The sequence below is a fragment of the Macaca nemestrina genome, chromosome 6, assembly GCF_043159975.1.
Source record: "Macaca nemestrina isolate mMacNem1 chromosome 6, mMacNem.hap1, whole genome shotgun sequence".
NCBI classification, from domain to species: domain Eukaryota; kingdom Metazoa; phylum Chordata; class Mammalia; order Primates; family Cercopithecidae; genus Macaca; species Macaca nemestrina.
Window position 1 is genome coordinate 38,424,339 of NC_092130.1, and position 23,801 is coordinate 38,448,139.

The 23,801-nt window shown below is 45.3% G+C and overlaps 1 protein-coding gene across 4 annotated transcripts; it reads left to right on the plus strand.

The window, feature by feature from the left end:
- Positions 1 to 703: 703 nt before the first annotated feature.
- Positions 704 to 22,881, plus strand: LOC105466967 (glucosamine-6-phosphate deaminase 1). Of its 4 annotated transcripts, none has more exons than XM_071098270.1 (7): positions 704 to 859; positions 1,812 to 1,941; positions 5,865 to 5,966; positions 7,420 to 7,602; positions 8,604 to 8,788; positions 10,477 to 10,651; positions 22,681 to 22,881. In XM_071098270.1, the coding sequence occupies exons 2-7, from the start codon at positions 1,818 to 1,820 to the stop codon at positions 22,734 to 22,736; spliced, it is 825 nt and encodes a 274-aa protein (XP_070954371.1). In that variant the 5' UTR covers positions 704 to 859; positions 1,812 to 1,817; the 3' UTR covers positions 22,737 to 22,881. The 4 variants fall into 4 exon arrangements, with proteins under 4 accessions (XP_070954371.1, XP_070954372.1, XP_011714509.1 ...); XM_011716207.3 differs by lacking the exon at positions 22,681 to 22,881 and adding an exon at positions 11,846 to 13,323 and having other exon boundaries at positions 705 to 859; XM_011716209.3 differs by lacking the exons at positions 704 to 859; positions 22,681 to 22,881 and adding exons at positions 958 to 1,563; positions 11,846 to 13,323.
- The last annotated feature ends 920 nt before the right edge of the window (positions 22,882 to 23,801 follow it).

Sequence of the window (23,801 nt, forward strand, 5' to 3'; positions counted from 1 at the left end):
CTCGGCCTCCCAAAGTGCTGGGATTACAGGCTTGAGCCACCGCGCCCGGCCAGTTTCTCCACTTGTTAAAAAGTAATGGCAAACCTACTACTGGAGCTTAATAAGGATTAAGTGAAATAATGCAGGTCAAATATCTGACCCTTGATATATATAAGCCTCATGTGTATGTGTTCCCATTTATGTAAAATAACAGTGTAAGCATATTCATAGAAAGCAATTCAGAATGTACTCTAAGCAATGGTTATCTTGGTGTGGGGAGTTGGGGAAACCAAGGGCCTGCCTTTTTCTCTATTATATAATGCTGCAAAGTTTGATCTTTAAAAAAGGACTTTAAAAAGTCCAATTGTATTTTAAACAACAAAAGTTTTAATACCTGGGTAAATAAATGCCATCTAAACAAATAAAGAAACTGAAGACAGAGCCAGGCCCAACCCTAGGAGACTGAGGAAGCGATTCTGCTTTGCCTGCCCCCAGCTCAACCCCTGCACTAAAAACCCCGGCCCCAGCCCCAAGTTCCAGAGGGCTGTATTCCTGGGGGCGACCCGGCACGCCTCAAGTCTCCCTCCTCTTGCACAAAAAAAAAAAAAAAAACCCCAAAAAACCACCAGGCTCGAATCCCCGCCTCTCAAGGGAAAGTGTGTTTTTTACGGTCTGTTCCAGGGCCTGCCGGAGCCACCGGCCGAGGTGAGACTGTGAGTGGCCAGAATCCCTCCGCCGGGAGAGTCAGTCCCAGTAGCTGCGGCCCCGCTGAGTCAGCCCAGCGGGCGGCGCACGCTGCGCCGCGTGACCCGCAGCCACGTGACCCGCGCCGGGCCGGGCCGCCGGCGCAGTAGCTGTAGCCGCCGCGGGAGGCGTACGCGTAAGTGGGGAGGAGGGCTGGCAGGCACCTTCCTCGCGGGCCGGAGCGCGGAGCGCTGCCCCAGCCCTACGGCACCCGGGGTCGGGACCCCGGGGAGCCGCTCTCACACATTTTCCAGCCGGGATCGGAGGGTCGATGGGGTGGTAATCGGGGTGGGGGACACGCTGTACCCCACCGACGACCGCGCGGGCCACCTTCGCCTCTTGCTTTCCCACTCCCACTAACCGCAGTGCTGGGGGAGCAAAACGTCCTCCTTCTGGAGCGATTACCTTTTACCTTTTGTGCTTTGGGGGAAACTGAGGACCCAGAGGGGTTCGCAAAGCAAGGCGGGCCAGTAGGAACACCCCTCTGCTAGTCCCTCAGCACACAGCTCCCCAGGCAGAGCTCATTGCCCCACCTGCTCTAGTGGCCCAGCATGATCCTATGACCCCTCTACTTCTTGAGGAAGAGTCTTGGGGTAGAGGGCGGGGAGTGTGGAGAGTATCCCGCTCCCGTGGGGGCAGGGATGAGGGAGGCGGGGCTGAGCAGAGCATCTATCCGGATGGTAACAGCCAACATAGTAAATACTAAGTGGTTTACACGCATTCTCTCATTTCGTATTACCCGTCGTGAAGTCTGTGAAGTAGGTACTATTGTCCCAATTTTTATAAAGGAGGAAACGGCTCAGAGAGAACTTAGGTCCTTTGACCGAGGTCCTTTAGTTGGTAAGTGAAGGAACTGAGATTAGAACCCAGATCTGCCCCCAGTAGCGCCTCCTAGTGGACTGTGGGTGGTGGAGGCGACTGGCCCAACCTCTTAGCTCCTCTGTGAATAGAAAGGCCTTTTTCCTGGCTCAGACAGCTTGGGAAGGGGGGATTGTTGCTGGGTAAGAGAGGCTTCTCCCACCACCTCCATCTCTTTCTCTGCCCCTTACCATTGATTCCTTTCTGTCATCCCCTCTCCCCCACTGCAGGACAAGATGAAACTCATCATCCTGGACCACTATTCTCAGGCCAGCGAGTGGGCGGCTAAATACATCAGGAACCGCATCATCCAGTTTAACCCAGGGCCAGAGAAGTACTTCACCCTGGGGCTCCCCACTGGTGCGTTCTTGGATGGAGAGGGTGCCGTGGATAGGAGTGGAGAGAGTAGGCAACAGGGGCCAGGTACACGGGCTCACTCAGCCAAGGGACTTCACGGGGGCTCTGGGGTACTGGTGCTGAGAGAGTACCTTCCTGCCCCTTCCACATACAAAGGACCCAGCTTCCCTTATGGGTTGGTTTAGTGCTGCCTGTTCCTGCAGAATCCTGGAGCAGAAGGGATATTGGTTAGGCAGGAAGAACTTGATTTTTAGGCTACATCCTAAGTCAGCCTTGTCCACCAGGGTTTCTTAACAGAATTAAGTCCTGATACCCTAAGACATTCATTTTATGTAATGAATTAATTTCTCTTCTCTATATCTAGAGGAGTACTAGCTAAGTACCATCCTTGGGAGAATTGAGAAGATAGTCACTTAGGTAATTTTCTGTAAGGCTTAATTAAACACAGGACCTAAGTAAAAAACAGTCCTAATTTCTTTTGGAAAAAATCAAAATGTTGCTTTTTCAGAAAGATATTTTGACCCCAGCTCCTCAAGACAAATGTCCTGATTATTTCTTTCAGAGATGGGTGGGTTTGCCCTAGTGGCCGTTCCTGACCCATCCATTAGAGTGTGTATGTGTGTGTGGTGTGTGTTGGGGGGGGTTCTTCAAGCTTTTTCTTTTTTGTCTTCCTTGCAGTCCAAACTTTTTCTGTAAAAGGCCAGTAGTAAATATTTTAGACTTCACTAACCATATAGTCTCTGTTGCAACAACCTCACCCTTCTGTTGTTTGAAAGCAGCTATTATTAGCCTGGCACAGTGGCGCTCACCTGTAGTCCCAGCTACTTGGGAGGCTGAGGTAGGTGGATCGCTTAAGCCAGTAGATTGAGGCTGCAGTGAGCCAAGATTGTGTCACTGTACTCCAGCCTGGGTGACAGAGTGAGACCCTGTCTCAAAAAAAGAGAAGACAATATATAAGTGAATGAGTATGGTTGTAGGCCAATAAAACTTTATGGACACTGAAGTTTGAACTTATATAATTTTCACATGTCACAAAATGTTGTTATTCTTTAATTTAAAAAAACTATTTAAAAATGTAAAAACCAGTCCAGGCACAGTGGCTCACATTTGTAATTTCAGCACTTTGGGAGGCTGAGGTGGGCAGATTGCTGGAGCCCAGGAGTTTGAGATTCGCCTGGGGAACATGGCAAAACCCCATCTCTACAAAAAAATACAAAAATTAGCTAGGCATGGTGGCACATGCCTATAGTCCCAGCTGAGGCTGCGGTGTGAGGTGTGAGGATTGCTTGGGCCTGGTCGAGGCTGCAGTGAACCATGATTGTGCAATTGCACTCCAGCCTGGGCGACAGCAAGATTCTGTCTCAGAAAAGAAAAGAAAACCATTCTTAACTCATGAGCTGTATAAAAACAGGCTGCAGTGCTGGGCGTGGTGGCTCATGCCTGTAATCCCAGCACTTTGGGAGGCTGAGGTGGGTGGATCATTTGAAGTCAGGAATTCGAGACGAGCCTGGCCAACACGGTGAAACCCCACCTCTACTAAAAATACAAAGATTAGCTGGGCATGGTGGCAGGCACTATAATCCTAGCTACTCAGGAGGCTGAGGCAGGAGAATCAGTTAAACCCAGGAGACAGAGGTTACAGTGAGCTGAGATCGTGCCACTGCACAGGCCAGATTTGGCCTGTGGACCAAAGTTTGCTGAGCTCTGCAGTAGAGGTTTGTGGGAGTAGTATCCACCTGTGCCTGTGAAACCACCAATGTCTCAGGCCCTCTGGAGGCTGTGCTAACATCCTGTCTCCTAACTGTGGAGAGAAACAACCTCTCTATGGGTCAGAGTCTGGTCTTCTGAAACCATTCCCTCATTCCCATCATTGCAGAGTCAGATCCAAGCTCTTCAGTGGCATTAAGGCCCTCCAAAACCTAGCCTCTCCCTGCCTGTCCTGCTTGAACCAACAGGACAGCATTTCCACACGTGTTCCTTGGAACATTCCTTCTGTTAGATGTAGCACCTGTCAGGGTTCTGAGTGGAAACTGCAGAAACCAACTCCAGCTAAATTAAGCAGAAAAGGAGTTTATTGGCTAGATACTGGGAAGTTCAGAGAATTCATGGGAAGGCTAGAAGTTTGGAAAATGGCAGGAGAGAGGAAGCTATGTGGCTTAGGCATAGCTAAGGCCTTGTCACACGGACCAGCTGATTATTTTGCGTGAGTTGTGGGGAGCTGCCATTCACCCAGCAGGTATTTGTTGAGTGCCCTCTGTGTGCAAAGCTGTTCTAGCCTCTAAGGATACAGCAGTGAACAAAAAGGATATAAACTTCTGCCTTCTGAGGCTTAAATTATAATGGGAGAGACAGATAATAAACAATTAGCAAAATATAGAGTATGTTAGATGGTGATAAGAGGAAAGGAGAAACATGAAGCAGGAAAGGATAGGGAGTGTGTTGGCAGGGGTGGGGCTGTGCAGTGTTGGATATGGTGGCAGGGAGGGTCTCATAGCCGGGGGCCAGGTTCTGTGGAGCCTTAGAAGGACTGGTGTTGCTGAGGGTGAAATGAGAAGCTAATGGTGGGTTTTGAAAAGAATGGTGACATGATGTAATCTCGGTAGTTTTTTTTTTTCTTTCATTTTTTTAGTTTGCAAAATTTGAAATATTCAGAAGTTAAAAAAAAAAAAAAACAGGTCAATACCATTCACCTAAATTCACCAATTGTTACCATTTTGCCACATTTGCTTTAACCTTTCTCTGGCTCTTGTTCTGTATCTACACACACACACACGTTTTTTTTCTGAACCATGTGAAAGTAAGTTCCAGACATCCTGACACTTCTCTCTAAATCCTTCAGCACATATCTCCTGAGAATAAGGACATTCTCCTACACAACTATGATACCATCATACCTAAGAAAATGAAAAATCACGCCATCATCTCATATGCAAACTATGTTCACAATTTTTTCTCAGTTGTCCACATTTATCTTTTATAGGTTGGTTTTTTAAAAATCCAGTGTTCAGTCAGGGTTCATGCATCTTTAGTCTTTTAATATACAGTGTCCTCCTACCTTTTATTATGTGTGTGTTTTTATGACATTGACTTTTTTGTTTTTTTTCAAGATGGAGTCTGGCTCTGTTGGCCAGGCTGGAGTGCAGTGGTGCGATCTCGGCCCACTGCAACCTCTGCCTCCCAAGTTCAAGTGATTCTTGTGCCTCAACCTCCTGAGCTTACAGGCACATGCCACCGTGCCCAGCTAATTTTTGTATTTTTAGTAGAGACGGGGTTTCACCATGTTGTCCAGACTGGTCTTGAACTCCTGACCTCAAGTGATCCACCTGCCTTGGCCTCCTAAAGTGTTGGGGTTACAGGCGTGAGCCACCACGCCCGGCCATGACATTGACTTTTTAATGAGACTCAACTAGGGCTTCGCTGCTCCTCAGGGAAGTCTTCCTTGAACCCTGAAGCACTGGGTGAGCTTGTACTTTACCCCATCACAACTGATGTTCCTGCTTTGTGTTCTGCTCCTAAACAGTTGAGTTATTTTAGAGTAGCTACTGTCCCTTGCTCCCCTGTGTCCTTATCACATGGCCCTGTGCCTTGCACATAGTACTTGTTCAGGGATTATCATGTCAATAATTAAGTCTGATGTTCACTCAGGCACTAATCAGAGTGATTTCAGTCATCAGTGTGCTGGATACTGGGGATTCAGCAGTGATCAAGGCAGACACAGTCCTGCCCTCCTGGAGCTTAAAGTCTAGTGGCAAAATAGGCATTAAACAAACAATTAATGGATGGATGGCAGTTAGGATTGGAGTACTGGCTAGGACTTCAGATCTGACAGGTTCTCCCTGTGAGCAGCCCAGACTCATTCCTGTATACCCTCTGGGCTTCCAGACTTGGGGTGCAAGGGGTGTTCATGGCTGTGGCCACTCTTTCAGGGAGTACCCCACTTGGCTGCTACAAGAAGCTGATTGAATACTATAAGAATGGGGACCTGTCCTTTAAATATGTGAAGACCTTCAACATGGATGAGTACGTGGGTGAGTCTCTCTTTCAAGGTTCTTTCCTGATTCTAGGAGACTGATGCTCCTCCTCTCATTGGCCCAGCCCTGGAGAGGAATCAGGGAGCCAGTGACATTTGATGATAGGCTCAATTATCAATATTTACCTCTTGGTTTACTCAGCTCTAAAATGGGGCTAGTAAAGCTGACCTCACAGGTTGTAAGCATTAAATGATATCATAAAAGATGTGGAAGTTTCTTACACATAACAAATACTTAATACATATTAGAGTATCTCCTTCTCCTGCCTGCTCCCCAACTCCATGCCATTTCTTTCTGGAACAAATGACTGCAAGTGGGATCCTGGCTGGGGTGTTTCCCCTAGGATCTGGATCTGTGCTTCCTCTCCTGTGTGTGGCCTCCAGCTCCCCTTTCTGCCAGGTACACTTGGAGGGGACCCGAGATTGGTGTCCTTCCTGCTGCTGAAAGGCTATACCTTAGTCTTCTGTCACCTCCCCTTCACCCAGTCCTTTTGTAATAGCTTCATTTTAAACATCCTTTTTAAAAGAAAAAAATTGTGGTAAAATACATGTAACATGACATTTACCATCTTAACCACCTTTCTATGTATAGTTCAGTAGTGTTAAGTGCGTTCACATTGTTGTGCAACCAATTTCTAGAACTCTTTTCATCTTGTAAGACCCAGGCTCTATACCCGTAAAACAGTAACTTCTCGTTTCCCCCTTCACCAGCCGCGGAAACCACCATTTTACTGTCTGTTCCTATGAATTTGACTACTCTAGAATCAAACTAGAGTATATAACTGGAATCATAAAGTATTTGTCTTTTTGACTGGCTTCTTTCACCTAGCATAAAGTCCACAAGGTTCATCCATTGTTGTAGCGTGTGTCAAAATTTCCTTCCTTTTTAAGGCTGATTTTACATACTCTTAATGCTTAACATTAAACATTATTATTTTTTTTTCCTGGCTGAAAAAAAAAGTTGATTTGGGGAAGCCTTGAGATAGTTCCCTCTAACCACCTGGTGTTCAAGCTGGAATGTATTCAGGCTGAGTGGGGTAGAACTGGGAGTGGATGGTGGGGTGAGAGGCACAGGGTGAGGGGTGTGCTTGCTTGCTTTCTAAGATGAGTGCAGCCCTACCCCAGGGGGCCAGAGTGTCTCCAGCCTCTAACTTAATGGTCATTGCCTTATGAAAAGCAGATTCGAATGTGGGGATTTCCCAGGCCCTTGGTGTGTAGTTACTCTGGCCCAGCTCTGTGGCCACAGATGGTGGTGCTGGGTGGGTGGACACTTACGGATACTGGCTCAGTCTGTCCCAAGTGGCTAGGGGTCAGAGGGCTGGTGCCTAAGGCTCCCAGATGGGCAGACCCCTGGGAGTGTCTCTGTAGGTCAGCTTGGTGTCCTGGCATCCTTCTTAGGAGGGAGGCTTTGGCTTGGCCTAGGCATGACTGAGTGCCCCATGGCCCCACAGGCCTTCCTCGAGACCACCCAGAGAGTTACCACTCCTTCATGTGGAACAACTTCTTCAAGCACATTGACATCCACCCAGAAAACACCCACATTCTGGATGGGAATGCAGTCGACCTACAGGCAGAATGTGATGCCTTTGAAGAGAAGATCAGAGCTGCAGGTGGGATCGAGCTATTTGTTGGAGGTAAGCTTGACACTCTGCAGCACACAATCCAGGGCCAGACCCGTGGGAAGGAGGACAAGACACCACGCCTATCTCCAGACAGCTTCCTCTGGGCGTGCTAGTGACCGCACAGACAGGCAGGAGAAATGGGCTCTGCCTGGCTCTGTTACTCAGGAACTGTGTTATTTTGGGGATCTCTTTGTGCAGTTTGATGCCTTGTCTATAAACTGAGAGGTTTGGGTTTGGACTCTGAGGTTCTGTCTACTCCCCAGTCTTAAGGTTTTATGGATCAGTCCTGGAACTTATCTAAACATTTAACATCATGGACTCCTGTAGTTCCAAAAGTCTCCACACAGCCCCTATAGATAGCCAGTTGAACCCCAGAGAAGTTAGGTGACTCACTGAAGGTCCGCAGGTGGCAGCAGGTGTCTGCTTCTTGGATTTGTGCTCGGGTCCTCTGGGCTGCCCTTTTGTGTGTCCATCTGTCGCCACCTCTGGAGTTACCCATGAGGGGTAACATTGAATTGCCTTTTATTGCTCTAGAGATCACTGTTCTGTACTTGAAGGTGGGGAGGAGGTAGGAAGCTCTCATCCTCTGAGATTTTAGAACCTTGGCAGCCCCTTCCCGGTTCTCTGGGTGTTTTGTTCACTGCACCTCTATCCCAGCAGCAGGACCCTCTAACTACAGGCGGAAGAGACAGAGAAGGTCCACTTTCCTGACAATCTGGGGAGGCAGAAGCTGTTTGGAGTGCTTCTTCCTCAGTTTTTTGGGGGTGATAGCAAGTTAACAATGTGTGTGCCTTAGACAGAAATGGTGGGGAGGGTCTCCTCTGAGACAGTATGTCAAAGAGAAATAAATGGTAGGGAGGGGGACAGAGTACCTGCTCAGGGCTGCAAATGAGAAAGGTGACACAGCTTTCAATGATTTTTTTTCAGACCCTAGTTAGGGAAGGAGAAATTGTCCATTCTTGAAATCTTGGATCCCTGGGACTCACAAAGCTGCGTGGGCTCTCTCCCTGTAGGCATCGGCCCTGATGGACACATTGCCTTCAACGAGCCAGGCTCCAGTCTGGTGTCCAGGACCCGTGTGAAGACACTGGCCATGGACACCATCCTGGCCAATGCTAGGTTCTTCGATGGAGAACTCACCAAGGTGCCCACCATGGCCTTGACGGTGGGGGTGGGCACTGTCATGGATGCTAGAGAGGTGAGGATGCAAGGGCCCCACCAGCTTTGCGCTGGGTGGACTTGTCTTTCTCTTATTAATCTTAACTATACTTGTACCACCTACATTCTTATTAAAGATGAAGACATGATAAATAAAGCTAAAATCCCTGCTGACCCTGTTACTCACTGTTCCTCTTGCCTCTTTGGAAGACATCATTATTCCCAGTGTGAGGTGAATCCCTTGAGCATGTTTTTGGTGCCTTTGGCTGACTGCCTGGGACAGCAGGCTCTCTGGCCTCGGGCCCCTTTCATGCTTTTCACAGGCAGAGAGGAGGCCAGCATCACTAATGTTGGAATATGAATTTTGTACCTGACCAGGTATGGAGAGAGAGGCTCCCTTGTTCCTTGTAGTTGGCAGAGGTCACTGTTTGGACACCAAGGATGCTTGTGCTTCTAGCCCCGTGCTCAGAGATTAATAAATGTGGTGAAGTGTGATTAAAATATAAGTGTTTTAAACTGAATTTAGCTTTTCCCCTAAAAAATTGACTATCATTTGAATTTGAATTTTTTGTGGTTCCAATTTCCTTATTTTCATTAGAACTTTAGAAGCGTTTTCTCTTCCTTTCTGATGTGCATTCAGTGGGAAGCAGCTATAGACATGTTAAATTTACATTTCTTTGCCCAGGCCAATAGACAAGCATCTAAATCAGTGAAAAATTCCCTGTTTAAAGTGAACTTTTGTGATATGAGTGACAGCGCCCAGATTTCTGTTGGGTAATCTTCAATCAGTATGTGGGGTGGGGGTGTTTACTCGCTGTTTTTAGCCTTGCAGCTTAAACCTGTTTTTATCATGAGGGCATCTTGATCTGGGAAAGGACCTGGGACTGGAAATCAGGAGATTATCTTTTCTAAAAAGAGTTCTGGGTTGCTGAGGGGTCCGGAATAAATAGTCATATTCCCTCTCTGCTTCTGTGTTCTAATCTTTTAAGAAAGGAACAGTACATCTTGTTCACAACTCTGTGGCACATGTGAATTAAAATGAAAGGAAATCTATAGAACTGAGTTATTTTCTCTTTTCCTGCCCTTGAATAGAGCTGATTTCTTTAAGATCACTTACATTCTTGATATCTTAACTGTTAAGTGGAGACTGTGCCTTTGTTTTATTATATATTAACAAAAACCATCACCCCAGGTCACATTAGTTCATAGGTTTAATGCTATGAACTGAAAGTGACCAGATAATGGAGCAGCCTTCCTGGGATTCAGCCTTAGAGGTCCCACAGATAACTCCTACCATTGCCTGCAAAGCATCCTTGCTGGTGGTGCAGGTTAGGAGCCCTCTTTCACAAACTGTGCTTGTGGAGAGTCACCAAGCTGACGGGATAGCGGGCCTGGGCATGGCATGTCTGTTTACAGGGCACTTTCATAGGCATCATCAAAGATACCTGGAGGCACTGTCACGTGGTGGTCAAGAACATGAACTTTAGGGTCATAAATGACCCTGGGCAAGTTACTTAACCCCCCAGGCTCTGTTTTCTTATCATATAACATGGGGATAATGATGCTGCCTGCCTTGGGTTATTTGTGTGATAAAGCACAAGGAGCACTGAGCAAAAGTATGTTGCATGGTAACCACTTACAATGTGATATGAAAAACAATCATTCTTACAACTGTTTAGGGTGTCTGGAATGCTCCCCTCTATCACGGACTTGTTTTCTGATCCCCAGGTGATGATCCTCATCACAGGTGCTCACAAGGCATTCGCTCTGTACAAGGCCATCGAGGAGGGAGTGAACCACATGTGGACCGTGTCTGCCTTCCAGCAGCATCCCCGCACCGTGTTTGTGTGTGATGAGGATGCCACCTTGGAGCTGAAAGTGAAGACTGTCAAGTATTTCAAAGGTGAGGGAGGTGTGGGTCCAGGAACAGGTGGTCAAGCTCAGGGTGTACCGGGAGTTAGTAGTAGATCCAGCTTTCATCCTCTAGTCGTTTTACTTGACAACTGTAATCTTAAGAAATATCAAACCCAACTGCATCACACTACACTGTCATTTATTTTCCACCTGTGACTGCAAAGATCCATTTCTGGAGATATGTTTGCTCTGAGAAGGAGGAAAGAAAATGCCGAGTATGGTCCAAGGACTATGTGATGACCTCACAGTGCCATTGAGCCTCAGGTTTTCTCTTTTCAAATCTTAAACAGCCATTCCCCTCAGCTCACTGCAGGCTCCGCCTCCCGGGTTCACGCAATTCTCCTGCCTCAGCCTCCCCAGTAGCTGGGACTACAGGCGCCCGCCACCTCGCCCAGCTAGTTTTTTGTATTTTTTAGTAGAGACGGGGTTTCACCGTGTCAGCCAGGATGGTCTCGATCTCCTGACCTCGTGATCCGCCCGCCTCGGCCTCCCAAAGTGCTGGGATTACAGGCTTGAGCCACCGCGCCCGGCTGGATCTTCATTTCTTTTACCTTTTTTTTTTTTTTGAGACAGTGTCTCACTCTGTCACTCAGGCTGGAGTGCAGTGGTATGATCTCGGCTCACTGCAACCTCCACCTCCCGGGCTTAAGTGATTCTGCTTGACTCAACCTCCCAAGTAGCTGGAATTACAGGTGCCCGCCACTATACCCGGCTAATTTTTGTATTTTTAGTAGAGACGGGGTTTCGCCATGTTGCCCAGGCTTGTCTTAACTCCTGACCTCAGGGGATCCACCCATCTCGGCCTCCCAAAGTGCTAGGATTACAGGCATGAGAGCCGCCATGCCCGGCTCTTCTTTTACTTTAAAAGGATGCATACTGCTTTAGGCAAACATGTGAAAATCCTCCTTTACTCAAGCAGGTCAATTAGGAATTTGTTCTTTGCTGAAAAGACTAACCTTTAAATAGCCAACTCCCATAGTGATTGAATTTATAAAAGTTCCATGAATATAGTACTCACTGTGAATAACTCTTCTTGTACTTAGGGTGTTTATCATTTGGGGATCATAGAGAAAAGAGAGAAGAGTCAGCTCTAAGACAAAATTTGAGAGCTCCTGGATGTTATGATTGATAATCAAGGAACTCTTGCCACTGCCTGAATTAACTACTTTTTAATTTTTTGTAGGTTTAATGCTTGTTCATAACAAGTTGGTGGACCCCTTGTACAGTATCAAAGAGAAAGAAACTGAGAAAAGCCAATCTTCTAAGAAACCATACAGCGATTAGCCTGTGCTGGGACCTAGTGTCAAGTACCCATAGGGAAAGGCAGGTCTTTCTGGAAATTGTCTTTAGAAGAAAGAATTGTATTTCTTTAATCTAATATGGGTACTCCAGATAAGTGGGTAAACTTATTGTTCTTGGCCATGAGGCTGGGAGCCTAGTCATGGAGTTTAGCTATAGGGAGAATGATTTGTTTGTAACTTAATCAGAAAAAAAATCTCTGCAAAATGTACTCCATCATTTTGATGTCTGCCAAACCCAGGTTGGGAGTTTTAAACTTTTTGTTCTGCTTCAGCCACGGTTCACATGTACAACACACTCCCATCAGGAATTTCTCTCCTTACATGCACTGATTTTCAAGTGGGAGGGAATTAGGGGCTTGTGTATATTGGATGCCACCTCTTTGAAGAGTCTTGAGAGTCCTTCTTGCACAGGCCTGCCCCTTGGTTGAGAACCATTGTTCCAGGTTAAGGCACAAACTCTCAATATCTAAAGTGCAAGGAAGCAGGCTCTTTGGTCAGTAACAAGTGCAGTGGAAAGAAAACGATCCCTTCCTTCCTTCTTCCAGTTGTTTTCCAGTTTCACAGCTTTTCTCTGAACTGGGAGAACCTGGGGGTGGATTTGGGTGGGTGGGGTCAAAGAGGCGGCTTCTACTGATAAACCCAGAGCCTCAAGGGGCCCAGCCATGTCAAACTTCTCTCCCTCAGGGACTCTGCAGCATCAAAAGGAGGAAGGTGGAAGCCGTTTTCCCCCCAGAGCCCTGTGTTTTTGTGAAAGGCCTCACTGTGGCTCCTCTGTTTTACATACTCATTAGTAAGTAGGAGGTCCACTGGGGCAACAGACACTGCCACAATTTCAGTGTTGTGTTCAGCCAAGAGGACGGTCTGGGCAGGCAGCTTAAGTGTGAGTTTAGTCACAGCTCCCGAGTGTCCCGCTCTCCTGCTTCCCTAGGAGGTGAGTGCCAGGAAAACACACCAAATGTTTCTAGTATTGTTTCCCCACTTAAAATAGTCCTGCTTAGATTCACATGGTGTGGTCTGATGTTCTGAGAACATCAGGAAATACAACCCTTTTGCCCATTTATCCTTCTCCCCGGATCCCAAGGTGGTCTGTTGCTCTGGCTTCCTTTCATTGTCTTAGGCCTTCATGGAGTGGATGCTGCCTCCTCCTGGCTGTTTTTGTGCCTGTTTGAAGCTACTGCTGTCTCTGTTTCTGGGAAAGACCTTTAAGAGTCTGGCTCAGGCCTAAGGGCTATGTTTGGTACCAGTGTTTTGTCTTTAGCTTTTCTATGTGATTGTGCTGTCATTCTGTTTTAAGCTCATGGATCAGTGGATTTGTTTACAATGTGATATTTTCTATTAAATCCAGTATTTTCAAATAACATGTCATTTGTGGATTTGAGCCCTCAATTTTAGAAGACTCGGCTATTTATATATTTTAGAAAGAGCTGGTAAGCAAAGCGTCACACTCAGTCCTCACAAGAACTTGCAGGAAGGTCACAAGCAAAGCAACCATCTATTGATCTCTTCTTCGATCATCAGAGTGAAAAATAAGAGATTTTATGAAAATGGAGCACCTATAGGAAAAAGGATAGGAATGAACAGATGAGCAATAAATTGTCATGTTCTGGCTGTACCTGAGATCCAAATGAGGATACAGCTGTTATAAAGATTAAGGCAGATTTGTGATGAGGGATATTATTGCAAGGTACGGAAAAAAATATATATATATTTTTTAAGTTAATATAATGGAATAGCTTATTAGGTTAATATAGCCAATTAAGGAGGTAGATGTAGAAGTTAAAAGAAGGGTTTAATTTTTTTTAACAAAATTTTGAGGCTGGGTACAGTGGCTCATGCCTGTAATCCCAGTGCTTTGGGAGGCCAAAGCAGGAGGATCACCTGAGATCAGGAGTTCAAAACCAGCCTGGGCAACGTAACAAGACCCTGTCTCTACGAAATTTTTAAAAATTAGCCAAGCATGGTGGTGCATGCCTGTGGTCCCAGCCACTCAGGAGGCTGAGACGAGAGGGTTGGTTGAGCCCAGGAGTTCAAGACTGCTGTGAACTATAATCACATCACTGTACCCCAACTCTGGACAACAGAACAAGACCCCATCTCAAAAACAATTTCTTGAGATATAAATCCAATGATTTCTATGATTATGGAATTGTGTACTTCCTTACCACAAGTGTTTTTTTTGTTTTTTTTTTCAAAGAGACAAAGTCTCACCCTGTCCCCCAGGCTGGAGTGCAGTGGTGCGATCTCAGCTCACTGCAGCCTCTGCTTCCTGGGTTCAAGTGATTCTCCTGCCTCAAATTCTCCAGTAGCTGGGATTACAGGCATGTACCACCACACCCACCCCACCTAATTTTTGTATTTTTAGTAGAGATGGGGTTTCGCCATGTTGGCCAGGCTGGTCTTGAATTCGTGGCCTTAAATGATCTGCCTGCCTCAGCCTCCTAAAGTGCTGGGTTTACAGGCGTGAGCCGCCGCGCCCAGCACCACAATCCATTTCTATCATTCCCAAAAGCTCCCTACTCCTAACCCCAGCCCCAGGCAACTACTGGTCTGCTTTGTGTCTATAGATTTACCTTTTCTGGTCATTTAATATAAATGGAATCATGTGACATGACATCTTTTGTGTCTGCCTTTTTTCACTAAGTATAACATTTTTCAGGTTCATATAACACATAGCAGTAGTCCATTCCTTTTTATTGCTGTATAGTATTCCATTTTGTGGACATACATTTTGTTTATCCAGTCAAGAAGGGTTTAAATTTTAAGTATGTTATTAACTACAGTAAATTAACTACATTAACTAAATTACATTAAAATGAGACAAAAAAAGGACTAGGTGATGACAGCTAAACTGGAGATAGCTGTACGAACCTGGGACCTTAGAAAGATCTGATGTCTTTCCCAAGTCTGTGTTTTCCTGGTGGCTCAACAGCAGTGTCCTGCTACAACCAGCGCTTATGCGATCAAGTGGGATGTACACCCCTGGGTCATCTTGGGCCTCTAATATCAGGCTCCTTGTGCAGGAGCTAATTATGTTTGGGGGTAGGGATCAGAGTGGGCCTGGAATATCTTGTTACTGGAAATAAGGGTGCTTTCAAAAAATGTCTGTGGCTGGCCCAGCGCAGTGGCTCACGCCTGTAATCCTAGCACTTTGGGAGGCTGAGGCGGGTGGATCACCTGAGGTCAGGAGTTCAAGACCAGCCTAGCCAACATGGTGAAACCCCATCCCTACTAAAAATATAAAAAATTAGCCAGGTGCAGTGGCGTGCACCTGTAATCCCAGCTACTGGGGAGGCTGAGGCAGGAGAATTGCTTGAACCCAGGAGGCGGGGGTTGTGGTGAGCCAAGATCATGCCACTACACTCCAGCCTGGGCTACAGAGCAAGACTTCGTCTCCAAAAACAAAAACCAAAAAAAAGTCTGGGGATGAAATAAAACAAAACAAAAATGTCTGAGGCAGTTCTGAGAGGACAAAACAGCCAGTTAATGGGTTCCCACTGAGCAGGTTTTCACAATTTGATCAAAAAGGAAATACTAAATACAGCTGACTGGAACACGCTGAATTTGTAAAACAGCAAGTTTGATAAGAAAGGGAAAATGTAATATTAAGTGCACACAGAGTTGTATTTCAGGAAGAATAGACAGAATGTATTTAAAGTTTTATTACATTTAGTAAAAAGTGGCAGTGTTGACATCAATGGTTGCTGCCTGTCTTCTATTAGTCTGTTTATAAAGTAGAGGTGAACACAAAAGCCTGGCTCACTATTGCCCCTATGGCCTACTCTTCTAGTCTTTCTGTCCTTCAGGCCTCACCTCGAATGTCATTTATCAGATAACTCTTCCCTGACCCTCCAATATAAAGCTGCAATCCCCAAGTTCCTATCCTTGCCGTGCGCTATTTTCTCAGAACCCTTTACACTGGACATGTATTTTGTTTGCCACTAAATGTAAACTCCATGAAGGTAGATGTTAAATACTGCTTTATTCTGCCCCTATAGCAGTGCCTTGATATCTAGAAGGCACTGGTACTTGTTGAACCATAAGCCTGATAGTTGTCCCCAAGAGTAGTGATCGTACATAACAACCAGGGGAAATCATGGCCTATTATATAATGGATTAGCCAACTGGCCTACTGAGGAGATCTAACTTGGCAAATTTGATGCTTCTTTCCTGGGAACCAAAATCGTTACTGTGATGAGATGCTAGTGAAACACGTCCATTTCCAGTAAGACACAGTGTAACGATTTTGAGTTATGCAATAATGGGCAGGTAAAACAGAATATAGCACTTTGGACCTCAGGGGCGCCATTACCACCAGCTGGCAGTCATACTATATTAATAATCACACTAGTCCATTTAGTATCCTCAAAGACTAAATCATAAGGTCCCAAACGTCTAACCCCTCTACCTCAGCTTTCCTCTCAGCTGATGACCTTGAAAACAGAAGCAATCAGAAAAGAATGTCCACGAGTTCCCACCATCACACACTCACACGTCAGCCCTGCTCTCACACTCTGCTGTCTTCCTGTTACCTGCTCCTTGGCCGAGCTCTCTGCTTGCACACCAGATCCCATCCTCTCTTGCCTCCTTGAGGACATTGCTCTGGCAACACTCCCATCTCTCACCTACAGCATCAAATTATCCTCTCCTAGACCACTCCTATGGCATTCAAAACAAGACTTAAAAACAAAACTCTACCTCATTTGCCCCCTCAGACACATCATTTCTCTGATCTTGTTTAGAGCAAAGTTTCTAGAGTTACTCATACTCTGACTTTAATCTCTGTCTCTTCTATTCTCTCTTCTTCTGGTATGGTAGTCGCCCCTTCATCCACAGGGCATATGTTCCAAGACTCCCAGTGAATGCCTGAAACCGTGGATAGTACTGAACCTGATGTATAGTTTTTTTTTTTTTTTTTTGATACACATATACCTATGATAAAGCTTAATCTATAAACTAGGCACAGTAAGAGATTTATAAAAATAGAATTATAATAATACACTGTAGTAAGTTATGTGAGCATTGTCTCTCTCCGTCTCAAAATCTTATTGTACTGCAGTTACCTAGTTTTGGACTACAGTTGACCATAGAAAGTGAAACTGTGGATATGGGAGAACTACCGTATTCCCATTATGCATAGCTACACTTTCCTTTTTTTTTTTTTTGAGACAAGTTCTCACTCTGTTGCCCAGGCTGGAGTGCAGTGGCATGATCTCAGCTCACTGCAATCTCCACCTCCCAGGCTCAAGCGATCCTCCCACCTCAGCCTCCTGAGTAGCTGGGATTACAGGTGTGCACCACCATGCTTGGCTAATTTTTGTATTTTTTTTTTTTTAAGAGACTGGGTTTTGCCATGTTGCCCAGGCTGGTCTCAAACTCCTGGCCTCAAGCAATCGCCTGCCTCAGCCTCCCAAAGTGCTGGGATTACAAGTGTAAGTCACTGCATCCAACCTACACTTTTAAAAATTATCCCACAGTTCTTGGATATTCTGCTATTTTAAAAATTTTTCCATTCCTTTTTGGAATTTTTCCATTTCAATTTGGGAAGTTACTATTGATATATCTTCAAGCTCACTGATTCTTTCTGGCTGTGTTCAGTCTTATGAGCCCATCAAAGGCATTCATCTCTGCTTCAATGTTTTATTTCTAGCATTTGTGTGTTTTTTTTCTTTTTTTGAGACAGAGTTTTGCTCTTGTTGCCAAGGCTGGAGTGCAATGGCAGGATCTTGGCTCACAGCAACCTGCGCCTCCCGGGTTCAAGCTATTCTCCTGCCTCAGCCTCTCGAGTAGCAGGGATTACAGGCACACACCACCACGCCAGGCTAATTTTGTATTTTTAGTAAAGACAGGGTCTCTCCATGTTGGTCAGGCTGGTCTTGAACCCCCGACCTCAGGTGATCCTCCCGCTTCAGCCTCCTAAAGTGTTGGGATTACGGGCGTGAGCCACCGCGCCTGGCCTTTTTTTTTTTTTTTTTAGCATTTCTTTTTGATTCTAAGTTTCCATCTCTTGCTTATACTACCTGACTATTCTTGCATGTTGTTCACTTAGTCTATTAGAAATCTGGCACATTAATCAGTTATTTTAAATTCCCAGTCTGATAACTCCCAAATCTCTGACATATCTGAGTCTGGCTCGATGCTTGCTTTGTCTCTTTTTTCCCTTTTAGCATACTTTGTACTTTTTTACTGAAGCCAGACATGATGTATTAGGTAACAAGAACTTAGGTAAAGTGAGTTGTATGTTTATCTGGCTAACAGGCTGCGTCTGATGTTCACCGTAGGTGCTAGAGGCTCCAATTTTCCTCAGTATCCTTGTTTGTCTCCCCTGTTGTCTTTGGGTTTCCCTAGAAATTCCTTCTTAAGATAGAGTCTGTGTCTTGCAGCTCTCTCAGTTGTAATCCACCGTTATCCTGGAGCCCTACTGATGGTATCGTATTGGTGAGGAGATGCACTGCATATTCTTATGATAAAATCTTTTTTTTTTTTTTTTTGTTAGTGGAGCCTTGTTTTTTCCTCCTCTTATGTGAGACAGGAAGGCTAGAGGAGGGTTGAGCCATCCAATTGCCCTTCTCCTAAGCTAGAGAAGGCTCCTGCAAGTAGTTTTCCCTGAGAAAACTCTTCTCTGCCATGGAGAACAGAAGATCTGGGTCTGCTTTCTTCCTGGATATATTTCGAAAGGATTACTTTCTCCCTTCCCGTGTCCAAAGCACAAGGGAATTTTCCTGCCATCTTTACAGGAGAACCTAGTGGGTCTCCTTGAGGTAAAACCCACCAAAGTGTGGGGTCCCCTTAGACAAGCTCCTGGTTTTGAACTCTCAAACTAGTCCACACTTAGCCCACAGCAATTTGTTTAAATCTCAATTACTGGCTCCAACAGCTTCTGCCTTAGGTGAGCCGATCTCTATTTTCCTGCCTGTTTTTGCGGTGAAGGTTTGCCCTGTGACCTCAATTCTCTGGCAGATATAAGAAAAGCTGTTGATTATCAGTTTGCTCAACCTTTTTCTTATTATGAGGACACCCCATTCTTTCTCAAACACACTCTAGATTTGCAACTGCCCTCCACTGAAATAGCATTTGTCAGAGTCCCCAAGGACCTCAACACTGACTGCTTCAATTGTTACAGCTCACAGTACTTGACGTTTTTGCCGCATATGACACAGTTGATTACTCCTTCCCTCAAACTTGACTTGGCTTCCAAGACACCACACACAGCTGGTTTTCTTACCTTACTGGCCACTGTCTGTCTTTGCTGGTCCTTCCTCATCTCCTTGACTTCTTAGCATCTGGAGTGACCCAAGACTCAGTCCTTGAACCTTTCCTTACATATAACTCCCTCCCTTGGTAATCTCATCTAGTCTCGTGGCTTTAAATGCCATTTACATGTTGACTCCCATAATTCTATCTCTACCCTGAGTTGCTCCCTTGAACTCCAGACTAGAATATCCAACTGCCTGTTTATCATTTCCCCTGGGATAACTACCAGGCATCTCAAACTTACCTGTCCACAACCAAATTCCTGACCTTCAGTCACAGACCTGTGCTACCTACAGATTTCTCATCTCAACTGCTCAGACAAAAATACCTAGAAATGAACCCCGATGCCTTACTTTCTCACATTATATAGCCAGTCTGTCAACAAATCCTATTAATTTTACCTTCAGGCAAGTACAGAATCTAACCAGTTCTCAAGATTCTAACTTCTGGCACACTGGTACAAGCCACCTGCACTTCTCACCTGAGCTACTGCAAATGGCCTCCCAACTGGTCTTTTTCCACCTTTGCTCACCATTCCCCTAAAACACATGCCAGACCCTATCACTCCTCTGCTCAATGGCCCCCACTCAGAGTGGAAGCCAAAGTTCACACAAGGCTCATATAGTCTACAGGACCACCTATTCACATCCCATCCCTCACTCTTGCTGGGTCTGCCTCAGCCCTCACTGGCTACCACACAGTTCCTGGAGCCCTCTTACATGCTCATAGCCCAAGGGCTTTGCCCTTGCTGTCTCTGCCTGGAATTCTCTTCTCCCAGGTGTCCAGAAGGTTCAATCCCACACTGCCGAGACTTTGTTCAAATGTTATCTTGATGGAGTCCTCTCTACTCTTTAAGATTACAACATTGCCCTGCCTCCCCTAATTCCCTATTTCTTCTCCCCAGCTTCTATGGTATTTTTCTTCTTTTAGACAAATATCTTGCTTTGTCATTTAGGCTGGAATGCAGTGGTGTGATGAAGGCTCACTGCAGCCTTGACCTCAGCTCAAGAAATCCTCCTGCCTCAGCCTCCTGAATGTCAGCTGGGACTACAGGCACATACCACTGCACCCAGCTAATTTTTAGGTTTGTTTTTTTTCTTTTTAAGAGAGACGGGGTTTTTCTATGTTGCCCAGACTGGTCTCAAACTCCTGGCTTCAAGTGATCCTCTCACCTTAGCCTCAAAGCACTGGGATTACAGGTGGGAGCCACTGCACACAGCCCCATGCTACTTATCTTCTGATGAACCAGATACTTTATTTAGTGTCTCTTTCCTTCCACTAGAATCTAAATTCCACATGGGCAGGGAGATTATATCTGTTTTATTTACTGCTACATTCTCACCACTTTGAAAAAGAGTAAGGCCCATTGCAGGGTATTCCATCAGTATTTGTTAAATAAGTGAGTTATTCCAGGAAATACTAGAGGTTGCACAAAGTAGAATGGTACTGAGGGTAAGACACACAATCGCTTTTAAAATTTTCATGTATTTATGTTGTATTCGTATGAGTTTAGTTGTTCTTCCTTTTTTGATTTGTTTTTATAATGAAGGGGAAAAAAGAGATTCAAGCAAGGGAAAAAAGTGACTATCCCAGCACTTTGGGAGGCCAAGACAGGCGGATCACGAGGTCAGGAGATCGAGACCATCCTGACTAACACGGTGAAACCCCGTCTCTACTAAAAAATACAAAAAAACTAGCCGGGCGAGGTGGCGGGCACCTGTAGTCCCAGCTACACCGGAGGCTGAGGCAGGAGAATGGCGTGAACCTGGGAGGCGGAGCTTGCAGTGAGTGGAGATCGCGCCACCGCACTCCAGCCTGGGCGACAGAGCGAGACTCCGTCTCAAGTGACTGTGTTGACTTTGTACTTAGCGACTTCAGCATCAAATCTCCCTAAGTTTCCAATGTACACAATCTTCTCCAAAGCATCCACTGGCTCAGAGAAATGTGGGAGTCCTTGGAGTGGTAAATCTTCAGACAACCTGAGAAACTGTACGGTCTAAACGATGAGTGGTGAAAGTTGATTATTACCATAAGCATTTGTTAAGAATACCCCTAAAGCTCCCATAGCCAGATTTCTGACCACACTCAGTCTGGCCTGATTTTTTTTAGTTAAGCTAAGGTCTGGGGAGCAGGCTGACTACTCTTACCAGCATCAGAGGGCACCATGGTGTTACAATTCCTTGGTCCTACTTAGGAGCTTCATATACAACTTAATTTCCCTACTTTGGTGGCTGAAGGTTAAGTGCCACTATCAGGAGTGACACTCTGCTATGTAACAATGGCATAAGATGTCAACTGTGGTTCATGTACACTTTTGAGTATTTAAAAATTTCTGGTAATACTGCTGTTCCTGCCTTGATAGTATTGTTAAATACCATTCTGTCTACTAAAGTATAAAACAGACTATAATTAAATATAATGAGGAAAATTTAAATACCAGAAATTAAATCTACTTCTGTAACAAAACAACATACTCTATACCTGTCTTAACTAGTGACTATATTTTTGTAACATGGGAACTGCTGCCACCTGCTGGTGATGCTTATGGCAAAGTTAATACTAGGTGGGAGATCCAAACTCCAGTCAAAATTCTGAAATTCTCTTTCAAAGCAGACAGCCACGTGAACAACTTTATTATTATCTCCTCTAATTAACTCTCATTACTCTTGACAGAAAAAAAAATACTAAGTATATTAAGAGATTACTAATGTAAATTAGAACTGTCTACTACTAAAAATATGACTGGGCAAATGACTTTGGGCTGGGCACGGTGGCTCACACCTGTAATCCTAGCACTTTGGGAGGCTGAAGTGGGTGGATCACTTGAAGTCAGGAGTTCAAAACCAGCCTGGCCAACATGGTGAAACCCCATCTCTACTAAAAATAAAAATATAAAAAAATTTAAAAAAATTAGCCGGGTTGCCGGGCGCGGTGGCTCACGCCTGTAATCCCAGCACTTTGGGAGGCCGAGATGGGCGGATCACGAGGTCAGGAGATCGAGACCATCCTGGCTAACATGGTGAAACCCCGTCTCTACTAAAAAATACAAAAAACTAGCCGGGCGAGGTGGCGGGCGCCTGTAGTCCCAGCTACTCGGGAGGCTGAGGCAGGAGAATGGCGTAAACCCGGGAGGTGGAGCTTGCAGTGAGCTGAGATCCGGCCACTGCACTCCAGCCTGGGCCACAGAGCGAGACTCCATCTCAAAAAAAAAAAAAAAAAAAAAAAAATTAGCCGGGTTTGGTCGTGGGCACCTGTAATCCCAGCTGCTTGAGAGGCTGAGGCAGGAGAATCACTTGAACCCAGGAGGCGGAGGTTGCAGTGAGCCGAGATTGCGCCACTGCACTCCAGCCTGGTGACAGCAAGAGTCCGTCTCAAAAATAAAAAATAAAAAAAAAATAGACTGCTGACACCACAAATCTGTCTGGGAATATGGCTTCTGATTCTGAGCCTTTCTTACCTTCACCAGCTCCTCCACAAGTCAACAGGAAGGGATGCATCTACTCAACAAACTTTGGGATGTAGCCAAGATGGCAGGCTAATTCTCACACCAGTGCACAGTCTAATGGGTCCAGCTGACTTCCTGACTTGATCAACTTGCCCAGTGTTTAATGATGTTTTTCAAGAAGCTGAGCAGGAAAATTACCAGAATAGGGGAACAGCCTAAAACTGCATACACAGCACTGAAGCATCCTGAGAAGTAACTGATTTAAAGCTACAAAAGACCTCAGTCAAAAAGAAATCACTGATTTGCTGAGCCTGCTAGGATTAGGTAATGTGTCTTCAAAAAGTTTTTTGGCTCCTGCCCAGTCCAGATGTACCAAGGTATAATTAATGTTTATATAACAATAAAAACAGATGAGACAACAGTGACAGCTGAGAGGGGTCTAAGGAGACATGACTACTAAATGTAATAACGTGGTGTCCTAGAAGGGATCCTGGAACAGAAAAAGGACATCAGATAAAACTAAGAAAATCTGAATAAAGTATGAACTCTACTTAATAATATCAATACTTCATTGTTGATATTAATATCAATATCAATTATTGCTTCATTAATATGATGTGTGCTACACTAATAATAAGGAAAACAGAGTGAGAGGTACATAGGAACACTGTACAATCTTGGCAATTTTTTCTGTCAATCTATATTCTAAAATAAAAAGTTTCTTTTTAAAAAATGGATGGTCGGCCGGGCGCGGTGGCTCAAGCCTGTAATCCCAGCACTTTGGGAGGCCGAGACGGGCGGATCACGAGTTCAGGAGATCGAGACCATCCTGGCTAACACGGTGAAACCCCGTCTCTACTAAAATACAAAAAAAAATTAGCCGGGCGAGGTGGCGGGCGCCTGTACTCCCAGCTACTCGGGAGGCTGAGGCAGGAGAATGGCGTGAACCCGGGAGGCGGGGCTTGCAGTGAGCTGAGATCCGGCCACTGCACTCCAGCCTGGGCAACAGAGCTAGACTCCGTCTCAAAAAAAAATAAAATAAAATAAAAAAATAAAAAATAAATAAAAAATGGATGGTCTGTTAATAGGGTGGCTAAAAAAATAAAAATTATAATAAAAATTTAAAAGAAAAATGGATGAAA